At 44.4% G+C, this 22,832-nt stretch overlaps 1 protein-coding gene across 1 annotated transcript in view; it reads left to right on the top strand.

The window, feature by feature from the left end:
- Positions 1–22,832, top strand: part of MVK (mevalonate kinase) — a 165,883-nt gene that overhangs the window by 34,496 nt on the left and 108,555 nt on the right. The window contains exon 4 of the mRNA XM_069214735.1: positions 4,558–4,702. Within this exon, the coding sequence (XP_069070836.1) occupies positions 4,558–4,702 (145 nt within the window). The remainder of the gene's footprint in view (positions 1–4,557; positions 4,703–22,832) is intronic.

Raw genomic sequence — 22,832 nt, 5'->3', positions numbered from 1 at the left:
TCAATTTTCTTGGCTGCTAATTGAGCTTTTATTATTAGATTGTTCAATTTGTCTACTGTTGATACTAATGCGTGTGTGGCTAGAGTTTGCACCACCGAAATTTAAATGTCCGATTTGTCAGTGTGCATAATGTCACTTGCTTATTCACAAGCATTGCTTTTTCAGATAATTCCCACCACACTAGAGGGCAATTGACTTGGGTGGTGATTTCTTCTACATTTTCTGTAGCAGCTAACAGAACTGCTGTAACCACCGGGCCACATTTTCACCATGCTTTGTTCAACAGATGAGTTTTGTATATTTTGTGGATTAATAATCTTTTGTGAGTTCAAAGAGAAGAAATTCTCGATTTCCAAGTTTATGTCCTCAGATCCCATCTTCCCTGGCTTCATAAGAGTTGACTGCACACACCTTGGTGAAATATCAGAAGCGCTGGAGGAGAACTGACAAATTACAGTGCCAGCAGGGGAAAGCAGAGCACCTGCACCTTTTTATTGTTATTCGGCCAACACCCCTGGAATCTCGAAAATTGACTCATGACCTTTCCTTAATTGGTTACTATTAATATTTACAATTTGCAACAAAGGGTAATGAGATTTTGGTAAGCGTGAGTCTGAAATCAGCTCTAGGTTGTTCTTAAGACTCCATTCTGGTTGCTGTAGGACCAGCTTGTCTTCAGGTGGTGCCGGCTGCACGTCCACTTGTTTCACAATTACATCAGCCTATTTGAGGTCATCACAAGTATTGTCCAGTCCCTCACAGCTTAATGTACCCATGGCTTTCGAAGTGTGTGAGAAAATTGTTGCTTTATTTTTACAGAAATAATTTCTTATATCCTTAGGACTTTGGGTTTGTGCTTAGCTGCTTTTGGTCCTTTTGGGTGTTGCTGGAATACAGCAGACTGGAGGCAACGCCACTCATAGGACCTCTTGGCGTCAGCAGGCCCTACTTTGTGCACATGTTATATTGCTAACCTAGAGCAGTACATCAAACCTACGGGAGCCTCTGGTGACCCTGGAGTGGAACACCTTCGAGTATCCGTGGAAACCCAGGAATTGACACTGTGTTCCCAGTAGGTGTGTCTCTTGTAGGACTAGAACATCAACTCTATGGTGCCTCACATGCTGCCTCCTCTTGATTCGTATTGTTCAAAATATTGACATTCCACGACAGGAGCCGCCAGTGCTTAAGTGATCCTCCACCTGTGCACCCACTCTCCAACCAGGTTCTTCCCTTTCTAATCCAGATCCCTGAGATCACAAGGCTGAAGTACCTGCTATACTGTAGGGGGGGGAGAAGGGGTGCATGGACGATTCAGGCTCTGCAGCCACCTACCCTCCCAGTTCTTCTCAGCTCAGAAGCCGGTCAAATGATGACATGTCATACCCATTCCGCCACTGGTCAATTTATGTGAAGACTCATCATACTGTTTTCTCTCCGTTAAATGTGGTAAACTGTGCACCACAAAACAAATATCCCATTCCCCCCACCTCCTGGGCACCCTATGCTTTCAACGAAAAAGGATCTGCCGCCCATTACCACCCATAAACAGATTATTAAAAACAAACTGGAACACTTGCAATACTCTCCTTCACCAAATTAAGGGAGAATGTGGGTGTCTGGTCCAGCTAGCCCAATGGCTCAACTAACCACAGAAGGATCAATGCAATCATTTGGAGATTCTGTAGTAGCTTGGTGCCCCCATTTATTAAAAAGACCACATGTTCGGCCCTGCTCAGCAACGGCCAGTCCTACACACGCAGGGATCAGTATGTTTGAAATATGGATTTGCAGAGTCCATGCACAACTTAGGGTCCGGCATTGGTTTCTGGTTTATCAGCCATACATTGAGGCACCCAGGCTCTGAAAGACTGAAAAGCGCCCCCATGTCTTCCTCCTCGCTGACTTGGTGGACGTGCCTCTGCTCCTGCCCCATTTTCTGTTCAACCTGCTCTGAGGGGGCCAGAGACCACCATTCACTACCTCTTAAATAGTCGTTTTGGATCATCTTAGTACCCTGTCCTCCTCCACCCACTCCCCGGCAGTCTCCGGGCTCTAAAAAAAGAACGCCTTTTCCTGTAACTGCAGTTTGATAGTGAATATTAATGCGAAGTCCTGTTGCATAGCACTGAGTATTTTGTTTGACTGAGGAAACTGCACCAGCTTGGTGTAGTCTGGAAATATGAGAGACTATTCCGTTTACATAAGCAAGAGAGTCCAACGCACGGATAGTGTCCCTGTCCAAGTAATTCTAGAGGCTGTCAATCTGGTCAGAGGGGCACTGTTGGTAGAGGCCTATGCATTCGGTCTGTGTGCCCTCTCCAAGACGAAGAAGGAGGATAATCTGTCCACCCATGTTTTTAGCCAGGTGCTCAAGAAAGCTTTGAATGAAGCCCCTTCTGCATCCACTGGGATGCCTGTTATCTGGAATATTATTTTGTCATGTGTGTCCTTTTGCACCTACTACCCTTTCCTTGAGATCTTTAGAGGTGTCTTGTAGTCTTGACACCACCTCCCGCAGGAACTGCATATGGCCTAATACCATGCACTAACAACTCTAACCCCGCATGACTCGTTCCACGGGTTTTCTGAGATTCTGCCGTAGGAAAGATATATTGATTCCTATTTCATCCATTTTATGCTTTAAGGAGGTCTTAGAATCTTGTATCATCTTGAGAATTCTTTCCTCAGAGACTGCTGTGCTAGATGAGCGCTGAGGCAAAAGTACTATACTTCGGCCTGTGCCCCTCAGGATCGGCCTTGGTATATCTGTCCATTTTTGCCTGTGACTGGTGGGTGAGCTTGACCTTGACATGGCCCAAGGGGTTAACAAATCCATCATTTGCCACAAGGGCAACACTCTTGCTGCAGTAGTCACTTTCCCTCATCTGGATGAATACGCTGACCAATGTGGGCTGGAGTCAAAATCCTGAATAGGATTGGTGCCCCAAGTCCTCCCAGGCCGCATCTACTTGCCTGTCATTTACACACCCCTCCCCACAGGTCTTAGTGGCAATGTGGCACCTGCACATTTTAACACCAGGGCCACTAAAGAGGAGGGGAGGCAGGGAAAGGCAGACCGAATCCCAACATGCCCCCAACTTCACATCCCCTCTGTGCCCCCTCACCAATGAAGGCACCTTCCTCCTTGCCATTTCTTACAGGCCGGGGCCTCCAGTGTGGCCTTTCAAAGGCAGGTGGCTCTAGCTGTGCCGGCTGTCATTCAAGTGAATCCACAGCCGATGCTCTGGACCCTCACTATTGGACCACTGGGCACTCAGAGGGGACTGGCAGGGTCACAGCCACCACAGGAAGCAAGATTCTTGTCACCTGAGTAGGATGAGGCAGATGGTAGGGAGTTGGAGCAGAGATGCAGAGTTATACATCCACCCTGCTGACTCACTGGCCACACCGCTGTTTGTGCAGCACTATAGAAGGTTTCACTGTAGGCATTACCACGAGGCATTCCTGTATTATTTCTGCATAGTATTTGGTAGTGTGTATAATATTGAGCTTTTCCTTTTTAAAAGAAAAAGCACTAGCTGGAGAGTGCGGTATTAAGGGTGGAGCGTTGCTGAGTTCAGAGTCTCTAGCCCACACTACCTCCTCAGAGTAAGCCTTGGACTACTCTGCCTCGCTAGCCTGAGAGCTAAAAAGGGGTACTTGCTTCCTATCTGAGGAGTCCGCAGTATGTAGTCACTTGACACCAGTGGTAGAAGACCCCAGTTATTACAATTGGGGTCCAGTGCCTTGTCTGTGATGGCAATCTCTGACCCAGAAATCTGACAGCCAGTCTTTGCTACGCTCCAGATTGTGTCTGGATCCCCTCCAGCTGTGGTATGAAAGGAATTGATTTTGGCCATATCTGCATCATGCAGTGCAATTGTGCTTTTAGGTCATTGCTTCCATAGGGCTGCATTGCCTGCCACACAATTACCATTTCTATTTCATCAAACCAGTTCTCATTCTCACTGTCTTCTTCCATCAACCATTTTAACTCAATCCTCCATCAAACACTCTTTCCCACCCCATTTTACCCTTCCTGTCCTCTTTGACTTTTGTCAATTCTTACCTTCAGCCTCATCCACCCATACCACAACCGCATACTTAGCCTACTTGCTTCTAACAGATGCCGTATGCCAGCCACCAAGATCCGTGCTGCCACTTCCGTCACATTCCCAGTCCCCAATCTTGGCCTGAAATCTTTACCCCACTAGCAACAGCAGACAGTTTTAGTTCACTCTGCTTTGACTGTCCTTGACAACTCCAGTATTTGTACATTGCAGTGCTGCAAAAAATTAAACAACTCCAATATTTGTACATTGCAGTGCTGCAAAACATTTTCATGCTCTGTTTTGAATTATGAGAATTCTGACCTTGCTCTAACCATCAGCTGCTCCCAGTTATTTACTGATAATCTGTACCGATGTAAGCTAGGTCTGCTCACAGTGCAATGGTGTAGACAACCCCCTTGTTTCTGAAAGCAATACATTTTGTTTTCTGTTAACTGGAAACTTTGTGGCAACTTTCTTACTAGTGATATATATTTTCCCACAGTTTATAAGAATGATGAACCTATATCCCCTCACCCAGAGGAAATGGAAAAACTGAAAGAGTTTGCTGGGATTGAAAAGCATTCTGCAGACACTGAGAGCCTCGCTGTTCTGACTTTTCTCTATTTATATTTATCAATATGTGAGAGGTACGTATTTTTTTCGTTTGTGAAAGTAATTTGTACTTGTAGAGATGTTGTTGAATAGAACCAACCAGTAGTATGCCGTCTTTTGATATTATCTCATCCTTGGCCCTCATCTATCACTTTACCTTCCTCATGCACTTGATCCTCTCTGACCTTTTTCTACCCTATCCTTACCATACCCTCATACCGACAGACTCCTTTATAGTGCTGCTGTTTTGTTTGTTTGCTGTTGGTCTCTTTCCTGGTCCTTCGTTGTGTTTTGTGTGCACTGTATTTTCTATTTCTAATCTTTTTGTTACCTGAGGAGGGGGCAGATACCCCTTTGGAAGCCAAGCAAGAACTATAGGTCAAGTAAAACAAAGTGGTACTCCTTTGTTAGGCATGGTTATCTAAGCACAAATAGGATGTAAGAAGTGTTACATGGGCTGCATGGTAATTGATACAACCCAGCTACAATACAGTAAATAAACTGTGAGTAGTGTGTGGGTGCAACAATGTTATGATGGTACCCCCTTTTATAATCAAGTATCAGGAGGAGGTTGGCATTCTCTATGTGGTGGCATTCACTAGTAAACGACCTGGCATATAAGGGAGGGTGTAGGATGTGGTTCTTATATAATTTGGGCAAACATGCTCATAAGTAAGTGCTGGCCAATTTTGAAAACTCTATGTAAAAACATCAGAGTTCAACACATTGACCTGTGGCTCATTGTATTGGCAAGTACTGATGTTTAGCTAAGCATGGTTTACATTCTAAGCCTACGTGAGGATTTTTTTTTTTTTTTTTTTATCAAGTGGTTTGATAGAAGCAAATATTCATTATGGATGGAGCAAACATAGAAAATACAGCCATGAAATTGTACAGGAGGTGCAGAAAATACATAAAAAGGACAACATTATTAAAGACATCATCTATACATCAGTGCACAAATGGCTCGTTTGGACCCGCTAGTGTGTCATTTGTTAAGAGCTCACTGCTACTAGTCTATGAAAGTGTCCAATACGGGATCAAACTGTGTCCTCTTGGTCAGAGAAGCTAATCTTGCATTTCCTATTGTGGGGGCAACAAGCCTTCAATAAGCCTAGTGTCTTTAGAAAAGTGGGGGTGGATGATGGTAGTGAAGGGAAGGATGATAGTGCTATTGCCTTAGGCCAACACCAGAGGTAGAGAGCAGACAGGGAAAAACAAGAACAAATTGGCCAGAATCACTGTGATGTGTACCTTGCGTGCATTTGGTGCAGGTGGATTGCTGGAGAGCAGGGGCAGTATGGCCGTCTCAGGAGGTGGGAGAAAATTCTATCTCTCATGAGGGCCTGTCATCTGACATTGTTGGTAGATTTTCTAAAAAAAGTGTTGCAGGCGGCCCATTGTGGTGCATCACCCATGTTGTGTTACCATTGAGTCCCAGGCCATGATTTCAGCAGTTGCCCATTTAAACAGGTCCTGTAGCCAGAGCCAGGTAGGGTGAGGAGGGTTTGGAAGGGCATGGGCGGTGGCGTCTAGGGATTTCCAGTCCATGACAAAATGTCTGTTTGCTAAAACATACACTAGGTCAGTACATTTTATGGTGTACTTTTTCTTGCATGTGCGTACTGAGATTCCTAGGAGACACGTCAGGGCATCAACGGTTAATGTCTGTCTGGTAATTCCTGTCAGTGTCAACAACACCACTTCCCAGAATTGTCCGATAATTGGGCAAGCCATATTATGTGGTTGAAATCTTAATCCTGGTGTGAGCATTGGGGACTGCTGTCAGGAACATGCGTTGGATACGTACAGGTAAGTCTGATGTAAATAATTAAATTGGGTATGCTTCAGCTGGGATTCCTAGACACTTTGCGTACATGTTTGAGTGCAGTGGACCGCTGTCGGTCTCCCATTTCTTGACTCGTTGAGTATGCCAATTTATCATTGACATTGGGAAAGTTCGTAATGTGAATATCTAAAGATGCTTCATAAACACTGTGTTTACCCGTCTGTCACTATTGTGGATAGGTTGCAAAGGCGGGAAGGGTTCAGGTTTCGTTCACTCTGGTCCTGTTGTGAGATTATTTTAGCATTTAAACGGGCACACTATTTAGTCCTGGGCCTGAGGCCTGTGCCCTCTCACCTAGTTACATTTTGCTTTTATTCCTTTTATTATTTTAGCAAAGCTTCATTTTAGTGAAGATATTTTTAATTATTTTTTCAGTTGCCCTTCTACGCAGAATTTGTTATTAATTTCTTTGCACAACATTTTCATCCTGTGCTCAACTCAAGGCTCTACACGATATTTACTGGGTATTGGCAGTCCAAAAAGTACATTGACTACCCTACACAGAAAAATACGTGTTGTCTTGTCAGGGCAGTTCTTGGAATAACAGCTATGTTATTATAAAACACCACACTGCCCACAGTATGGTAGTGTGGATATTCCAGCCAGCTTACCATCTCATGCTGCACATCGTTGAGGTTTCTGCAGAAACCCTTTGGTTCCTCTTCATCTACGTGGGAGTGCACCCAGCAGCCTAACAGACCTCTTCTTCACCTCTGAATGCAGGTGTGGGGATTGGGCTTCCTTCCCGTGCCAGAAGGGCAGATTAGGGCCACCAATGCTTCTTGCTCTCATGTAGAAACTTAGTAGTGTATGTTGGGATGTTAGACATGCTATTATGACAATATGGTGTGACTGTTCTTGTGTTCACGTTTCCATAGAAGATCAGGAGCGCGAGCTGGCATAAATTATCCCTGAGACCTATTCTTATATTGGTTAGGATAGTCTGTAGGCCGTACCAAGTACACCACAACTTACAGGGTAAATCCAATAAAGATTCTAGCAAGCAAGCAGCTGAGGGTTCTAAAAAATGCTCGGATAAACAAAAACACAATAAAGATAATACAAAACAAAGAGGAGAATCTCCGCCCTCAGAGACCTCTGAGAAACTCTACAATTTGAGAAATAGAAATAGTGTAAAAACTCCTGATAGATACCAATATACTTATCCACGCCAATCTCGTTCCTTTCAGGACTCACCGGATAAACACAGTGGGCATTCTGAACAACAAAACAAGCACGTGAGACAGAGAAAAGATTCACAGTGCTCATATAAACCTTCCATAAAAAAGGAAGAGAAACCTCCACAACAGACAGCAGGTTTTAAAAAGAAAAAAAGGGCAGCAATTTTTTACTAGAAATGCCACATATAGTGAGAACTTTACTGAAGAACAGGACATGGGCACTGACTGCTAGACAGTTTGGCAGAGGTCACAGTAGTTTGCTGGAATCTTCAAGAGCTTCCGGAGGTGACGGCAACGAATGACTTGATAGAAGTTGAAACCATGGACATGCGAGTCTCCCCTGCCTCCCCTGATAGGGTTTACAAAGTGAAAATACAAATTGAGTGAGACATAGATCACACAGTTAAAGTTACTTTCTTGGAAAAACTAACAATATGTTGGCAGAAAAAGATTGCCCACCATAATTTGTCTGTAAACTCCCATTAGGGGAAGATGTCATTATACTATCTTTCTCAGTCCTTTTTCCTGAAGAATTAAGACAGACTACGCACAAGCCCTGGCGGTCTATCGCAACCATGTAGGATGGGTAAGAGACTCGCCCTGCTCCACATAATACCAGTAAGGTCAACACCACTTCCACAACACCCCATTAAACATGATGCTAAAGTACCATTGAGAGAAATACTCGCACAACCTGAGGTCCAGGGTGTGATAAAACCTTGCATATCACCAATGAACAACCCTTTGTTCCCCGTAGCTAAGCCAGACCATTCTCATAGATTAGTCTTAGATTACAGATACTTAAATAGTCACACATGCACATTTGCTATACAAAATACACACAGCACTCCTCAACAATTTAGTGCTCAAAAAATACAAATCAACCTTGGATATTTCCAACGTTTTTTTTCTGCCAAAATATAGTGCCAGAAAGCAGGGATTTGACCATCTTCAGCGCATTAGACTTGCAAAGGAAATTTTGTCGACTCCCACAAAAGGTATAAGAACAGTCCTCAACTGTTCTCAGCACATGTAACATCCATACTTCACGGCATTGACCCTGAGGTGTTGTCCTATGTAGATGACATCTACCTAATAGATGACGACCTGGTCTCACACCTAAAACAGTTGAACCGCAAACATTTGGGTTCGGTTTGCTGAAATAGGCTACAAATTTAATTTCAAGAAAGCAAATTGCCTTTTAGAGTGTCATGTTTTTGGGATATGAGTTATCAGATGAAGGAAAGAGCCTAGTGTCTCACTTCCTAGAAAAGTTTGGCCATTACAACAACGGAATGCCATCCAAAATCTACAGTCCTTATTGGGCTTTTTCAATTTTGGCAGAACATATATTCCAGATTATGCACAATGCATAACACCACTTTATGACTTGATACATCCACAATTTTCAAGTAATTATTGGACATTTGAACACTCATGCATTCTTAGAGCATTACAACAGGACATACTTGAAGCAAAACACTTACACACATGTGACAGACTTGGTCATCAGAATAATCTCCATTGGGTTCACCTACGTAAAATTAAAAGAAGGTGATACCGTCCCTTTAGCATACAAATCACATTTGTCTTCAAAAGCTGAACAACACTTTGCTCCCACTGAGAAAATTCTGTCTGCTGTTCAGATAGCTGTCATAAGAGAGACCTCTAGCCCAGGGGAAACAAATTAATGTGTCGTGACCCCAACACTGGTCTTATAGGCTATAATGAAAGCCAGCATTCCAAAGGCAAAAGCATCACATCCATGTTGGGTACAGTGGGCCACCTCTCTGACTGCCACTGATGTTGATTATGTTTTTTAGCCAAAACTTCAGCCACAAGAGCTCCTTCAATATGAACTTGAATACCAAACACCTACAAGTATTTTGCCTCTTGATCTATATAAAATGATTATTTACCCTGATGGTTCAGCACAACCAGAAGGAGGCACAAAACAATAATACTCTGTCGCTTGAGCGACTATGAGTGGATCCTTGAGGGATGGCAAGTTCGACACCCCCTTTAGGGGACTGCACTGCACAATTGGCAGAGCTTAAGGCTCTAGTACTGGCACTGGAACGTACGGATCCTGACCTTCTAACAGATTGTGTGTGATTCGTATTATTGTGTCCTGTCCTTTAATGAATATCTGCTTTACTAGCCCAGAATGGGTTTAGATATTCAAAGGGAACACCATCAAACGCAGACTTCTGTGGAGGACAGTAGCAGATCTAAAGGAGACGCTACCAAATACCTATGCCCTACATACAGTGGGCCATCAATGTGTAGGAATACACTTTGCAGGAAACACTTTGGCTGATGAAGCATCCAAGTCAGCAGTAGCCACGGCTTCTGTTGTTGCGATTACTCGCTCCAAGTCGAGGCTGTAAGATGAAACACTGGCTTCTGTGAATGCTTCGACTGACGACAGGCCCTTGCCAAAGGCGTACCCTGCCAAATATTCCTACCATCTAATTGCCCAAATTGTTGCATTTGTAACAACCAAGGGTGGGTGATCATGTGATCTCCAACTAAAACTGAGGATTAGATCTAATAAAAGCAGCACATGAGCCCATGCAGGTGTGGCAGCTACAATTATATTATTGCGAGAACGCTATTGGTGGCCTAGTCTATACAAACAGACCAAACAGTATGTTCTTTGTTGTGACATCTGTCAACAAATAAGAGAATCCACCATTAAATGCCCACAGCAGACACCCCTCCTAATTTCAACCAAAAGTCTACATTGTGGTCCCCGAACACTTGATGGTGCATACAAATACATCTTAGTCGCTGTTGATTCTTGGTCCAGATTTCTATGGGTATGGCAACAACGAGCTGACGCTCAAACTGTTATTAAAGATTTGCATGTCTTTATCGGGACATACGCAGTTGCGACTTTATTTGAACGAGAGCCCTGCCTTTGCCTCCAGGACATTCAGGGACACCATGACGGCAGTGGGGCCCAACAGCATTTCTCGTCTCCATATCATCGCAAGGAAATGCTGTTGTGGAGCAGAAGAACCAAGACTTGAAACAATCCTTAACAGCTAGAGTACTACGTACAGTTGGTTAAGCCAACTACCACCTGAGCCGAGTCCAGAGAGCACTTAATAATCTGTCCAGAAGGTCCATGGGAGGACACACCCCATATGAGGTTCTGATTGGCATACCTATGTATGTCCCAGATCTTGATGGACCTGGCGCAGTGGTGGCTGACACACATATTGATATAAATGAACGTGTCACTGTCTTGTAGGAATTACAACAGTTCTGTGATGAGAACTCATCTGCATGTGCCGCCACCATAGGAATGAAGGATTTACCAATGTCTACTGGCTGGTTTCCAAAAGTTCGGTATTTAGGGTGTGATAAGATTGCTGTGAAGAAGGAATTTGGCCCTTCATATCTCGCACCGGTTCCAGTTCTGGGAATGCTAGGTACTAGAGCTGTCATTCTACCACAGCTGCCTGGTTCTAAAAAAAACTGCTTTGTTTCAAATGACAAGTTACACCATGTGGCCAGTGCTACACAGTAGACCACGAGGACTCCTGAGCAGTTCCCGAACCCCTCTCACTGCTAGTGAGGATGTGCCTCTCCAAATTTTAACCTACAGTGATGAGACTACCCTGAGCTTGGGAGAGGGTGGAAATTAACTTTCATTAGTACCTTCTCTACATCTACGACCAGAAATGTCCAAAGTTCTGAGTGACATTACTCAAATTCAGCACAAACAGATGGAATTGTTTACTATGAACCACCAAGGGATGCATCTGCCAGTTCTCCTTCTCCAACACTGTCTCCAGTAATTTTCAAACTCTTCAGCATCTTCAACTACACCTGTATCAAGAGCATGTAAGCTATTCAGTTGGCTTAAAACTAACTATCTTATCCATCCATGGGAATATCTATGGGTGGTGTTAACTGTGCTTGCCTGCCTTCTTTACATTGGTTTTGTCATTGTTTTCTTTCTGCTGATACATGGTCATTATCTTGCTGAACTCTGCTGTTGAACAGGTGGATGAGGTTTTGAAGCCTCACCTGTCCTCACATAAGGTCTGAAAAGGCTTGTCCCTAGTTAAAACTTCAGCTGTACCGATTATTGATGGGATTGTTTGGGATAAAGTACTATTTGATATATTCGGACTTCCGGAAATGATTTGTATTCAAAGTTTCTATGATGGTATAATAATACCTGGGGTGGTTTCTGGTGTTTGGGATGTGAAAACAGTTGATTCTCTGCTTTCTGAACTTGAATATTATACTGTGTTTGAAAGTGAAGATGTGTACCAAACAATAGTAAATTATCGGGAAATGTTCTATAACCATCACTACGGACACCATTTCTATACATAACGCCACAGCAACCTGAGAAAAGTCTTCGATTGCACACAATGGGAACATTGTCCAAGTCCACCAGTGCTTAGTTCTAAAACATGTGTAGAAAAGTTTGCATGATGTTGCTGAGTCTTAATATTTTAAGTTGCCTCCTATGAAATTTCAGAATGTCCTGTTAACAGATACCAAATTAATCTATTCTAATTACTTTGTTTCTCAGTTGACTATTGAAGGCTATGAGGATTAGTTGAAGTTGATTGACTTAGAGTGTGTGGGGAACTAGAAATTGGCAAATACAGGGATGGGAAGCTTTGTTTAGAGCATGCTTTATTCCATTGCACATTATGTTATCAAATGAAACTGTACGACAGACAAGTTGTTTAAGCTTAGCAGAAATTAAGGAATTGAATGCACCCAGTATTCAGTCAAAAGTTACATTTAACAAATGGCAAAAGATTTTAATTGTAACTGAAGAACAGCTTGATAGGTGGGTCTGAAATGGAACATTTAACGCAACACTTTCAGGTCCCAACGGGTGGTTATTCTGGCCAGTGGATACAAATGTTTGTCATGCACGTTTTGTAAACTCAACAGATCTCCGATCTTCTCACCACATATCGCGTGGGCAAATTACATCAACAATGGTTGAAATCCTCCACATTAACAGCTGTTAAAGAACCCCTTAGTCTCCTGTTAGAAAACACAGTCCAACGAGATTTCTTGATAGGTCCAAGAAAACCATACACAAAGCGCTTCTTATATGCAGTATAACGAAATATGGAAACTTTCACAAAAAGAGGCCGCCGCCCGGTTGAGGCAAGTAGATCAGGAAAACCAACAGAAAGCTCTGGCTGTTGTAGATAATGGTATGAAGACTTTATCCAACCTCATTTACATCCTAAATAATATTGTTTAATCTGCAGTTGACATCTTACAAAATGACATGTCATTTTTACAACATGGACCGAGTCAGCTTAGGTCTATTTATACAGTTAGGTTGGACGTAACAAGTTCTGAAAAATGGTTGCGTGCCCTGGCAACACATTAGCTCCAGGGAACTGTTTGCCGCATTTATTCTGACGTGACCGTGACAAATAATGGCTAAGAAAGAAGTAACATACATTTTGTTAAACATCGAAAAGTTAGAAAAGTTGCCTTTCACTGTGGCAGAAATACCATCTGCAGTTTGGCTAAAACATGGGGTTATTAATCTGCCCATTTTAACACTTCAATTCACCTCATGTTTAAAGTATATTCCTGTTGGCAGATTTGAAAAGCTAGAAGATGAGGTCTGGGAGCTACCCTTTACGTACAGATGTTTCAGTGGTATGAAGGAGGTCTTTCTTAGTGGAAGTGAATGTGAGACTTCTGTAAGTCGTTCGATGATTTGTAAACAGCTGTCCTTGCACAGAGCATGTAATACTTCAGCTGCAAATATAGCTTGTTATCTGAAGGGGGGGGTCCCGGTCCCTTTGCTTCGTCTGGCATGCCAGGTACTCTTGAATGGTAGTTATGTGATTCTGAATTAAATCAGCTGTGAAATGTGAGCCGGAATTGCCTATGTAGTTTTGGTCTCCCAAATTGTTACATGTTGCAAAAATATGCTACCCCACGCAACAGATTAAAATAGCAGAAATGTGGCCACGTATTCCTACTTGAAGTGTACATTTTGACAAGCTGAGCAGACTGAAAGCTCTTTTGCTTCAAAAACACGTGGCACTTACACCTGCCCGCAAGGCCTATGCTCTCTAAATGTCGAGTTAATTCGCAGAGAAACAGTACCTTTTAAATGCGAACTTTCCAAGACATTGTGGTGTGCTCGTAAGATTTTTAACATGTCTAACACCGCTGGGATTGTACACTTCTTTAAGACTGTTGGTTTTGTAAGCATATTCTCAATATTTGGCGTCATACCTTCAGTCATACACTCTATTTTTTTAGTGTCTTTGGGGGATTCCCTGTTAGTTTGGCTTTAATTGGCAGCATTTTGCTGTTGCTACTTTTCATTTGGAGTGGGCTGCCCCATCTCAGCAAGGAGGACTGATGGTGCTTTCACCTGCCCAACTGTTGTGACTGCATGATACAATATTTAGGAGCACCACTCCTGGAAGAACTGGAGTCCAACTGGTCTTTGTCATTCAGACCAGTTCTGAATTGCATGCAGCCTGCCTTTTGATGTTTGTGGTGCCCATTCGAACAAGCACCAGAAGTGTGTCTTAACATGTAGCGCATACCTTCTTTGGATGCTGGTCTGTTGGTGTTCTCTATGAGGGTTCATTACCCGACATGCACATTGGGATTGTGATTGCTACGGGAAGCTTCCTATGAGCCGCCGTTTGTGGATGAAGTGGCTCTTGGTGCTACAATGTCTGACACTGCACGGGAAACTGCCGCCTAGGCCCAAGCTATGGCTGAGGCAACGGAACATGAGTGCTCCTTAACTTTCCTTGTCTAGGAACTGTTTACTTTACCATCTGTCGAAGTGGGGTCTTTCTTGGAGTCCATAACAATTGATGATATTGAAGATTTTCTTTTTTTTCTTTTTAATTATAAAGATCATGGTTATTTTTGATTTGCTGAAATTTGGCCTTAACTAATCTTCGAGTTCTGGATATTCTAAATTGACTGTTTTAATTTGGCTCAGATTTGGTCTGTTTTGCTTGTCAACGTGGACATTTTATCTCATTCAATATATTTTAGCTTGTTTTTAGTGATTAATGTAGGGAAGGCGATTTTGGTATTAGGTTTTATTATAGACCTATGCATCTTTGAACCAGCAATTGGGAGGGTGTCTTGAGGCTATTTTAGCATTTACACAGGCACAATATTTAGTCTTGGGCCTGAGGCCTGTGCTCTCGCACCTAGTTTAATTTCACTTTTATTCTTTTTATTATGTTAGCAAAGCTTCATTTTAGTTGAGGTGTTTTTCATTCTTATATCAATTGCCCTTTCATGTAGAATTTGTAATTCATTTCTTTGCATAACATTTTCATCCTGTGCTCAACCCAAGGCTGCACACAATATTTACTGGGTATTGCCAGTCCAAAGAGTACACTGCCTACCATACACAGAAAAAAACATTTTGTCTTGTCGGGCTGTTCTTCGGATAACAGTTATGTTATTACAAAACATCACACTGCCCACAGTATGGTATAGTGGACATTCCAGCCAGCTTGCCATGTTATGCTGCACATCGTTGCAGTTTCTGCGGAAACCCTTTGGTTCCTCCTCATCTGCGTGGGGGGACACCCAGCAGCCTAACAGACCTCTTCACCTCAGGTATGAGAGGCATGGGGGTTGGGCTTCCTTCCCGGGACCAGAAGGGCAGATTACAGCTACCACTGCTACTTGCTCTCATAAAGAAACTTAATAGTGTAGTTAGGAATGTTAGATACACTATTGTGACAATACGGCGGGACTCTTCTTGTGTTTCACTTTCCTGGTCACTGCTGTAATAACGCTGTGTTTCATTGGCCTTTTAATCACATTTCATGCCTTTTTCTATAGAACACAGTTGCTTCAATAAAAACCTATTGAACCAAGATCCTGCATCTGTTCTGTCTTTGCATGTATGAGACTTGTATAACTGCGAGAAAGGAGTATGACCTATTCCACCACAACTTCCCTGAGGAGTCTGAGTGTCATGCGATAGACTGCCACAAATCACTCTTGCCCTTGGTACTGGTGAGGTGCTGGTAGCTACCCGGAAGGATTAGGCCGACAGTTGTCACATGGTGTGGGATCAGACTCCATCCCCCTTACTCAGTGGTGCTGCCACCCAAAATCCAGTAGTCTTGGTACTACAACGGGAGCCCACGACAGTCCCCACAGTATTCCTAATGAGGTTGATAGTGCGTTGTAGGATAGGAACTTGCCCTCTTCCATGCTGTATTGTTCTGAAAGTTCTTGTAAGATTAGCAGAGTTTTATGTACATAAAGTTCATGGTCTGGTATTATGGTGCTCGGCCACTTGTGCGGAGGGCTGGCAGTGCCCACAGTGGTAGGCTCGGTAAGTATGACAATGCGACCTGCAGCTCTGGAGCTGGATTTACATGTGCCAGCAGCTCTTTGCAATCATGATCAAACGATAGGAGCACAGAGTGACCCGCTGGGACCCTTCAAACTTTCTACTATAGTACAATCCCCTAAATCCCTCTCTATGATCATCCACTCAGGGCTGGGGGTGTCTAATAGCCAGTGCATCAGCAACTGCAGCTGAGCTGCAGTATTGTATAGCTCGTAATTTGGTACACCCATTCCTCCCTGTTCTAGAGGGGCGAATAATTTACTAAGTGCCACCTTCTTCTGGCCAGGCCCCCAAATCAGATCAGTGAGAAGAGGGTCCAAGTCTCTGAAGAAGTCACCCTGCCCAATTCCACCCTACCCAATGGTGATAGTGGTAGAGAGCTCCAAAACATAAATGGGCTGCATATGCTAGCCACTACAGCCCCCAGATTTCCTTGTGTAAGGTCACACTCGGAGTGGTAGATATTCACACCCAAGTATGGGGAGGTGTTGGTGCCATTTCACAATTAAGAGGCATTGGCTCCCACTCCCACTGTGTGAGCCTTTGCATGGATTTCGCTCAGTTCGGCCATAGACCCGAAGCCTTTTCAAAGTCTTCTAGTGCCTCCATCAGATGAGGGAGGTTGCAACTTATATTTCTGAGGTATATCAGTGTGTCATCGGCAGACAGCGAGACAGCTTCCAAAGTGCTGCCATTCTGGATACCCCATTGTGGGCCCTGTAGATGTAAGAGGCCGGAGAGTGGTTCTATTTCCCGGGTAAAAATGATCGGTGACACTGGGCATCCCTGCTTGGCACCCTGTGCACTTCAAAAGCAGCAGAGCTCTCTCTGCTTGTACATACCCGGGCCACTGGAGTGGTGTAGAGCAGGGCTATCCAGCACAATATTTCTAGATCAAGCCCAATTCTCTTTAGCACATCTATGAACTATGGCCAGCTCATGGTGTCAGAATCTTTCTTGATAGCGAGAGACAGGGCTGTGTATGGTGGCATGCCTGCAGGTTTTCTTTCATAAGTCGGAAGAGGCTTCTTAAGTTTAAGAATGTGTAACTCCCTGAAATAGAACCATTCTGGTTGTGATTGACCAGTGTGGGGCGGCACAGTAGCTTCTTCATGAAGTAATAGCACCCTATAGTCAGGGTGAGGATTAGCTGTATGTATGTGATTTCACCTTGTCACTGGTGTGATTTGAGAATGATTCGGATGCGGGGTCAACACTAGCACGAAGTTTGTATAGTGCGCTGTGTATTCACTTGAGCGGCACAATATTTCCACACGGGGCCTTCTAAATATGGCTCCCCTGCGGTTTAAAATGTGTGTATACTTAACCAGGCTACTACATGTTTGACATTGTTCTTTTTGTCATCATCATTTGTGTATTTTTCATTTATGTCTGTTTTCAGTAATGTCATAATACATATAAATGTTTTTCTATGTTTCTTTTTATAAGATCGATTACAAAAAACTGGAAAAGTTTCCTGATTGCAGTGACCAGAGAATAATTAGCCGGTATTGTCTCCGTGTGCGTGTAGAGCGTGTATGAGCATTTTGTGATTAGGGATACAAATAAACTGTAAAAAAACTTCACACTTGTATAGCGCACTACTCACCCGTTAGGGTCTCAAGGCGCTGTACGCATACCGCTGTGGAACCCCTCCTGGCTTTTCCCTGTGAGGCACCCACTCCTGGACAGCCCCAGGGTGAAGCCAGGCATCCAAGCGCTGTGAGGGCTGTTGTGGAGATTAAGCAAGCTATTGCCCAGAGTTACAGAGTGTGACCCATCAATTAGATTAGGCACCGAGGCGATAATTATCTGGTCCAAAGGAATTGAGCCCAAGACCCACTGAGGTGGGAATTGAACCCTGGTCCCGGGCCAGATCTCTGCATCAGGGTCTGCCGCTCTAACCATTGTGCCACAGGGTGACACAGGGTTTTTGGTCCAGAAGAAAGCCCCAGACTACTTTGTGGGCCAACTAAGTGCTTAAACATATCAATCTAAGCAGGAACCGAGCAGCATAATTAAGCCTCATATGTCCTATCAGGTATTTTAATCATCCATTTGCCACCTTCTAATAAAGGAAGGGTCCCTTGGTAGGCAGTAGGGTTTTGTAAAAAGACCACACCTCCCACCCTCCTCTTTTCCCTAGCGTTCCCTTAAACCTTTCCTCAATCAGGTGTGCCAGGGCCGATTTGATGAGGGCACGTTTGTTCTGTTGTGTTTGAAGCATAGTAGCATCCAGTATGCAGTGACCTTCCCAAGGATCTTGTAGTCTGTATTCAGGAGGGATAGTGGTCTGTATGAGCGCACCTCTAACAGGACTCTTCCTTGCTTAGGCTGGAATACGATCACCGCCTCCTGCATGGACCGTGCTAGGGTGCCCTCATCTCTGGCCTGTTACATCATACATCAGGAGAACATTCCGAGCATGAGTTGCTCTACATGTGGAGTAAAACTTCACGGGGAGTCTGTCCATCCCGGGAGTTTTATTGCGTGCTATCTGGTCCATTGCAAGGCGAATTTCCTCTATTGACAGTGCTTCATCTAAAGTATGTCGCGGTTGAGGATCAAGTTGTGGGCTAAGTAGGTCTACAGAAGTACTTCTAAGTGGGTCCCCCCTCCTACCCCACCTCTCCTTGGTAGAGTGAGGTGTAGTAGTCAAAGAAGACTTGATTAATGTTGGCCTGTGTGTTCAGCACCTCTCCCAACAGGGACCTAATGGCATTCATGTGGGACTTGGGGGCCTCGGACCTTGGAAGACATGTCAATACACAGTGCGCCCTGAACTCTTCCCCATATTGCCTAGCCGCATAATCCACATAATCTAGCTTCTAGAGTCTGGTCACCACAGTACTATGTACCCTCTGAAGGGGGGCCACGTCACCTTTGTTCCCCACCTGTACCTCTTCTGCTCGTATGGCACGCTCAGAGGTCTGCTTTATACCACATGAGGCTTTTATACACCACCCCCACACAACAGTAATAAAGGCGACCCATTATATCCCTGTGCTTGAGGCAGCCCCCTCGTTTTTCTCAAAAGGATTTGTGATATTTGTAGTTATGGCATCACAGAAGGCTCTGTCTTGTAGTGCTGGCATGTAGAATTTCCAGGTAGATATTGGTGCTTGCTGTCTGCCCCACTGCATGTCATTTTAAGGGGAATTATGGTCAGAAAGTGTACGGCCTAGGTTCTCAGTGGCTGGAACCTGAGATGCAGTTTGGGAATTGCATAAATGTAGATCTTTTGTAGTGCGCTGTTTGTGGACTTGGGATGAAAAAAACAAGTACTCTCTTGTGTTGGGTGCATGGACCACCAAATGTCATGAATGTGTCTGTGTGTAAGCCATTTCATGAAGACGTGGGCTGTTTTGGTGGCCAATGTTCCCTGTGTGTGTGGGTGAGGACCTGTCTATGGAGATGTTGTTACCAGTATTAAAATCACAGCCCCATATACGCAGCGCTGCCAGGTTCTGTATCAATGTGGAGGGTAAGTTTGCTAGGAACTGCTGCTAGTCACTATCAGCCACATAAAGCATCAGCAAGGCAGTAGACGCCCCTTCAAGTGTCCTTTCCACAACCATAAACCTGCCCTTGGGATCTGCCATTGTACAGCTTGTTGCCAGTGGGCCCATTAGAGTCACCCACTTGAGGACCCCTTTTGGCATACACCGAATAGGAGGTACCATTGGTCTTGCCTGCCATCTCCGCTACAGTTTAAGAAGTTGTGTGGCAATCATGTCTGTTTCTTGTAGGTAGGTGATATATGTCTCAAAACGCCATAGATATATCAGATGGCTATGTCTGGGGTAACCATTGCCAGCACGTTCCAGGAGATGTTGTTGCATATAGGTAAGTGTACACGTAGGTTTGCTGTCATGATGCGCCCTCGTTCCAACCAGCACCTCCCCCCTGTGGACCAAACCTCAGTCAGTCCGTGGCATGGTACTGCAGTTCCTTGGAAAGTAAACTCAAAACTGATACCCAAACTCCCTCTCCCTAGTCAGGACAGCAGCAAGCCTGTGACCAAATATAGGCTATGGCCATAACCCAAATTGTTTGTTCCATCTGGAATCTAGGGGTTCTTTTTAATAGAAAGTGGCACAGTAACTGTGTATTTAGTTCAAACACATATGCTATTGTGATATGTGCCCTCCCTCTCAACATAGTGAAGAGCACTCCAACTCTCTATCCCTGCCCTCTGGTGGAGAAAGTCTTTGAAAGTCATGATCTGTACCATGGGTCATATCACTTGATCCAATGTTATCGGAGCAAGATTGGGACCTATTTGTAGTGCTGCTGAAATGTTCTTTAGGGCAAGAGCTAGCTCCTGTTTGGGGGAGTCCACCTCGGGGCTGGGAGACTGTGGGGGCAGGCTGTGTTGAGATTCCAGTTGCGCTACTGCGATTTCATGTTCTTGCGCTGCCTGTTCACTCTTGGGCTTGCTTCTGGGTGCTGTGCCTGGTTGTTGTCTCAAACGTGGTTGCCGTCTCAAACGTGGTTGCCCCCAGTCCCTATATGGGCACACTTCTTAAGGTACCTGTGATACTTTTTTTGATGCCAACCATTCTCAGAAGTGTGTGGTGTTGGCGTTCCCAACTACAGTTTAGCCAAGAGCATGAGACTGAGAGAATATTTCAGTCCTAGCTGCCTTGGTTTTTATTAAACTGACATAAAGCATCCCCTAAGTCTTTGGACTTCTGCAGTGCAATCTGGATAAATGTTCTTTGACCCATTTTCAATCCTCCAGGGGCCCTTTGTTCTCACAGGTTGCAGGATGTGGTTGTGATCCCGGTAGTTGAAAAGCCGAGCCAACAACGGCATATGTGGGGATCCTGGAGAAGGGGCTCTGCCCGGTACCCTGTGGGCCTTCTCCACTGAAAAGAATGTGGAACTTTTGGCACCTAGTACCATGTTGAGGAGTCCCATCAATCAGATGTTGTTCCGGAGTGACCAGCACTCCACATATTACGCTCTGGCCCACAGTCGCCCATTAGAGTCCATGTGAACCATCAATGCATCCAATTTAGGTTCCAGGGTGGATTTCACATCTTTGATGGCTTTTAATTGTTGAATCGTTCCCCCTGTGCCTGCAAGATGGGCGGGGAGGTAACCCATGCTCCCTGCAATTGGAGGGGGGCAGGCGAGACTTGCCTCCTCCATCCGTGCCACCCTTGATCGGGGGGTGGGGGTTGTTATTTCACCAACTTCGAGGTAGGAAGAAGTAGGGAAAACTGGGATCATCAGCACCCGTTCAACAGGTGGCCCTAGTTAATTCAAACAATCCAAAGTTAATTATACTGTGCTGGGTATACTTCTCAGCGGATCATAGGTCTCTGCAAGTCATCCATATGAGCACAGTGCAGCTCGTGTGGTGCTATAGGTCATGTGGTGGTGATGGGTGCCCTCCAGATGGACTCCTCCTTGGTCGCTCTCCACCAGCTCGTCATTAAGTCCTTTACAAAAATGTCCCGGTGTGTCAGTCTTAGGGCAGGTCCCCTTTACCATGTATGTGGGGTGCAACTCATTCCTGGCCTACCTGTTGAGTGACAGCTGGGGGCATGAAGCAGGTTCCTTCTGGGGTCTTCGCCTTCAATCCTGCGAGAGGCAAAGGGAGGAAAGTCACAGTGGGAGACTGCCACTGCTGCTAGAAAGAGGCTGCATCTCCCTGGTTGCACACACACCACAGGTACCCACTGCCTAGGCATTGATTTTGTCTCCCCCACTCGTCTTGTGATCTGTGAGCCGGGAGACGTGGTGTGGCATGGGATATCGAAGGTGCGCCAGAGGTAGTGCAGCGATGCAACACCTCAAGTGCAGGCCTGGCGGTTAGAGGGTGGTGTGAAAGGCTGGAGTTCTCGATCAGCTGGTACTGCCCCTCTGAACTCCCCCGGTCAGCTCGAAATCAGGCGGAGCCAGTCCGGGGGAGTTTGAGTCATTTTTCGACCCCGCTATCACAGATGCGAGCTGTTGGGATGGTGCTGGACAGGCTTACGACATGAAGCTCATTTCACTTTGCGTTAGGTCTGGTCTTTAGTCCTGCTATCTTACCAAGCTCTTTCTTCTTGGCAATCTTGACACCTTATAGATATAGTCTGAAGAAAGTTGTAGGAGAAACAGTGTATTGTTGTTTTGGGAAGTCATATGATTTACAACCAAGAAACATGACCATCATTTATCAGCATTGTGAGAGAGAGGATTGTCTAATCAAAGACATGATTGAGTTAGGAACCGATATGGAGCAGTTTCGACAATGAACAGTCCATGACTGAACATTTACAAATTTGCATGTTATCCAACACATAAACTTTATCAGCTTTATGGGCGATCAGTGTACTAATCTCTTGTTAGGAAGGTTGAATCAGGGAGTTTAAGGATCAGTTGGGGCCCTCACTCTGCTTGACACTGAAGCAAAACTGTTCACCAGATTAACTGAATACATTGGAAGGTTGTCTGAAACACAATCCAATAATACCATCATACTAGAGCACTTCCAGGAATGACTTGTGAATTACCGGCCAAGCTTTTATGCTGTTGTACATTATTGTAAAGTATGAACATGTGGAGGACCACTTTAATTTCACAGTTTTTTTTTTTGATTACTCGCAGCTTTTGATTGTTAAATGTTCTAGCTAGAACCTAAGTAGAAGACATGAAAACCACTCATGACTTATCTTATTTACGATCTATAGTCAAAGTTGACATAGTACTACAGTGTAATTTGGTTGCCAACTATCCAGAATCTCTGGTGTTAAGTAAAGTTGCTTTGATACCGT

The sequence above is a fragment of the Pleurodeles waltl genome, chromosome 11 (genome assembly GCF_031143425.1).
Source record: "Pleurodeles waltl isolate 20211129_DDA chromosome 11, aPleWal1.hap1.20221129, whole genome shotgun sequence".
NCBI lineage: Eukaryota > Metazoa > Chordata > Amphibia > Caudata > Salamandridae > Pleurodeles > Pleurodeles waltl.
This window is presented reverse-complemented; position numbering and strand designations above follow the sequence as displayed.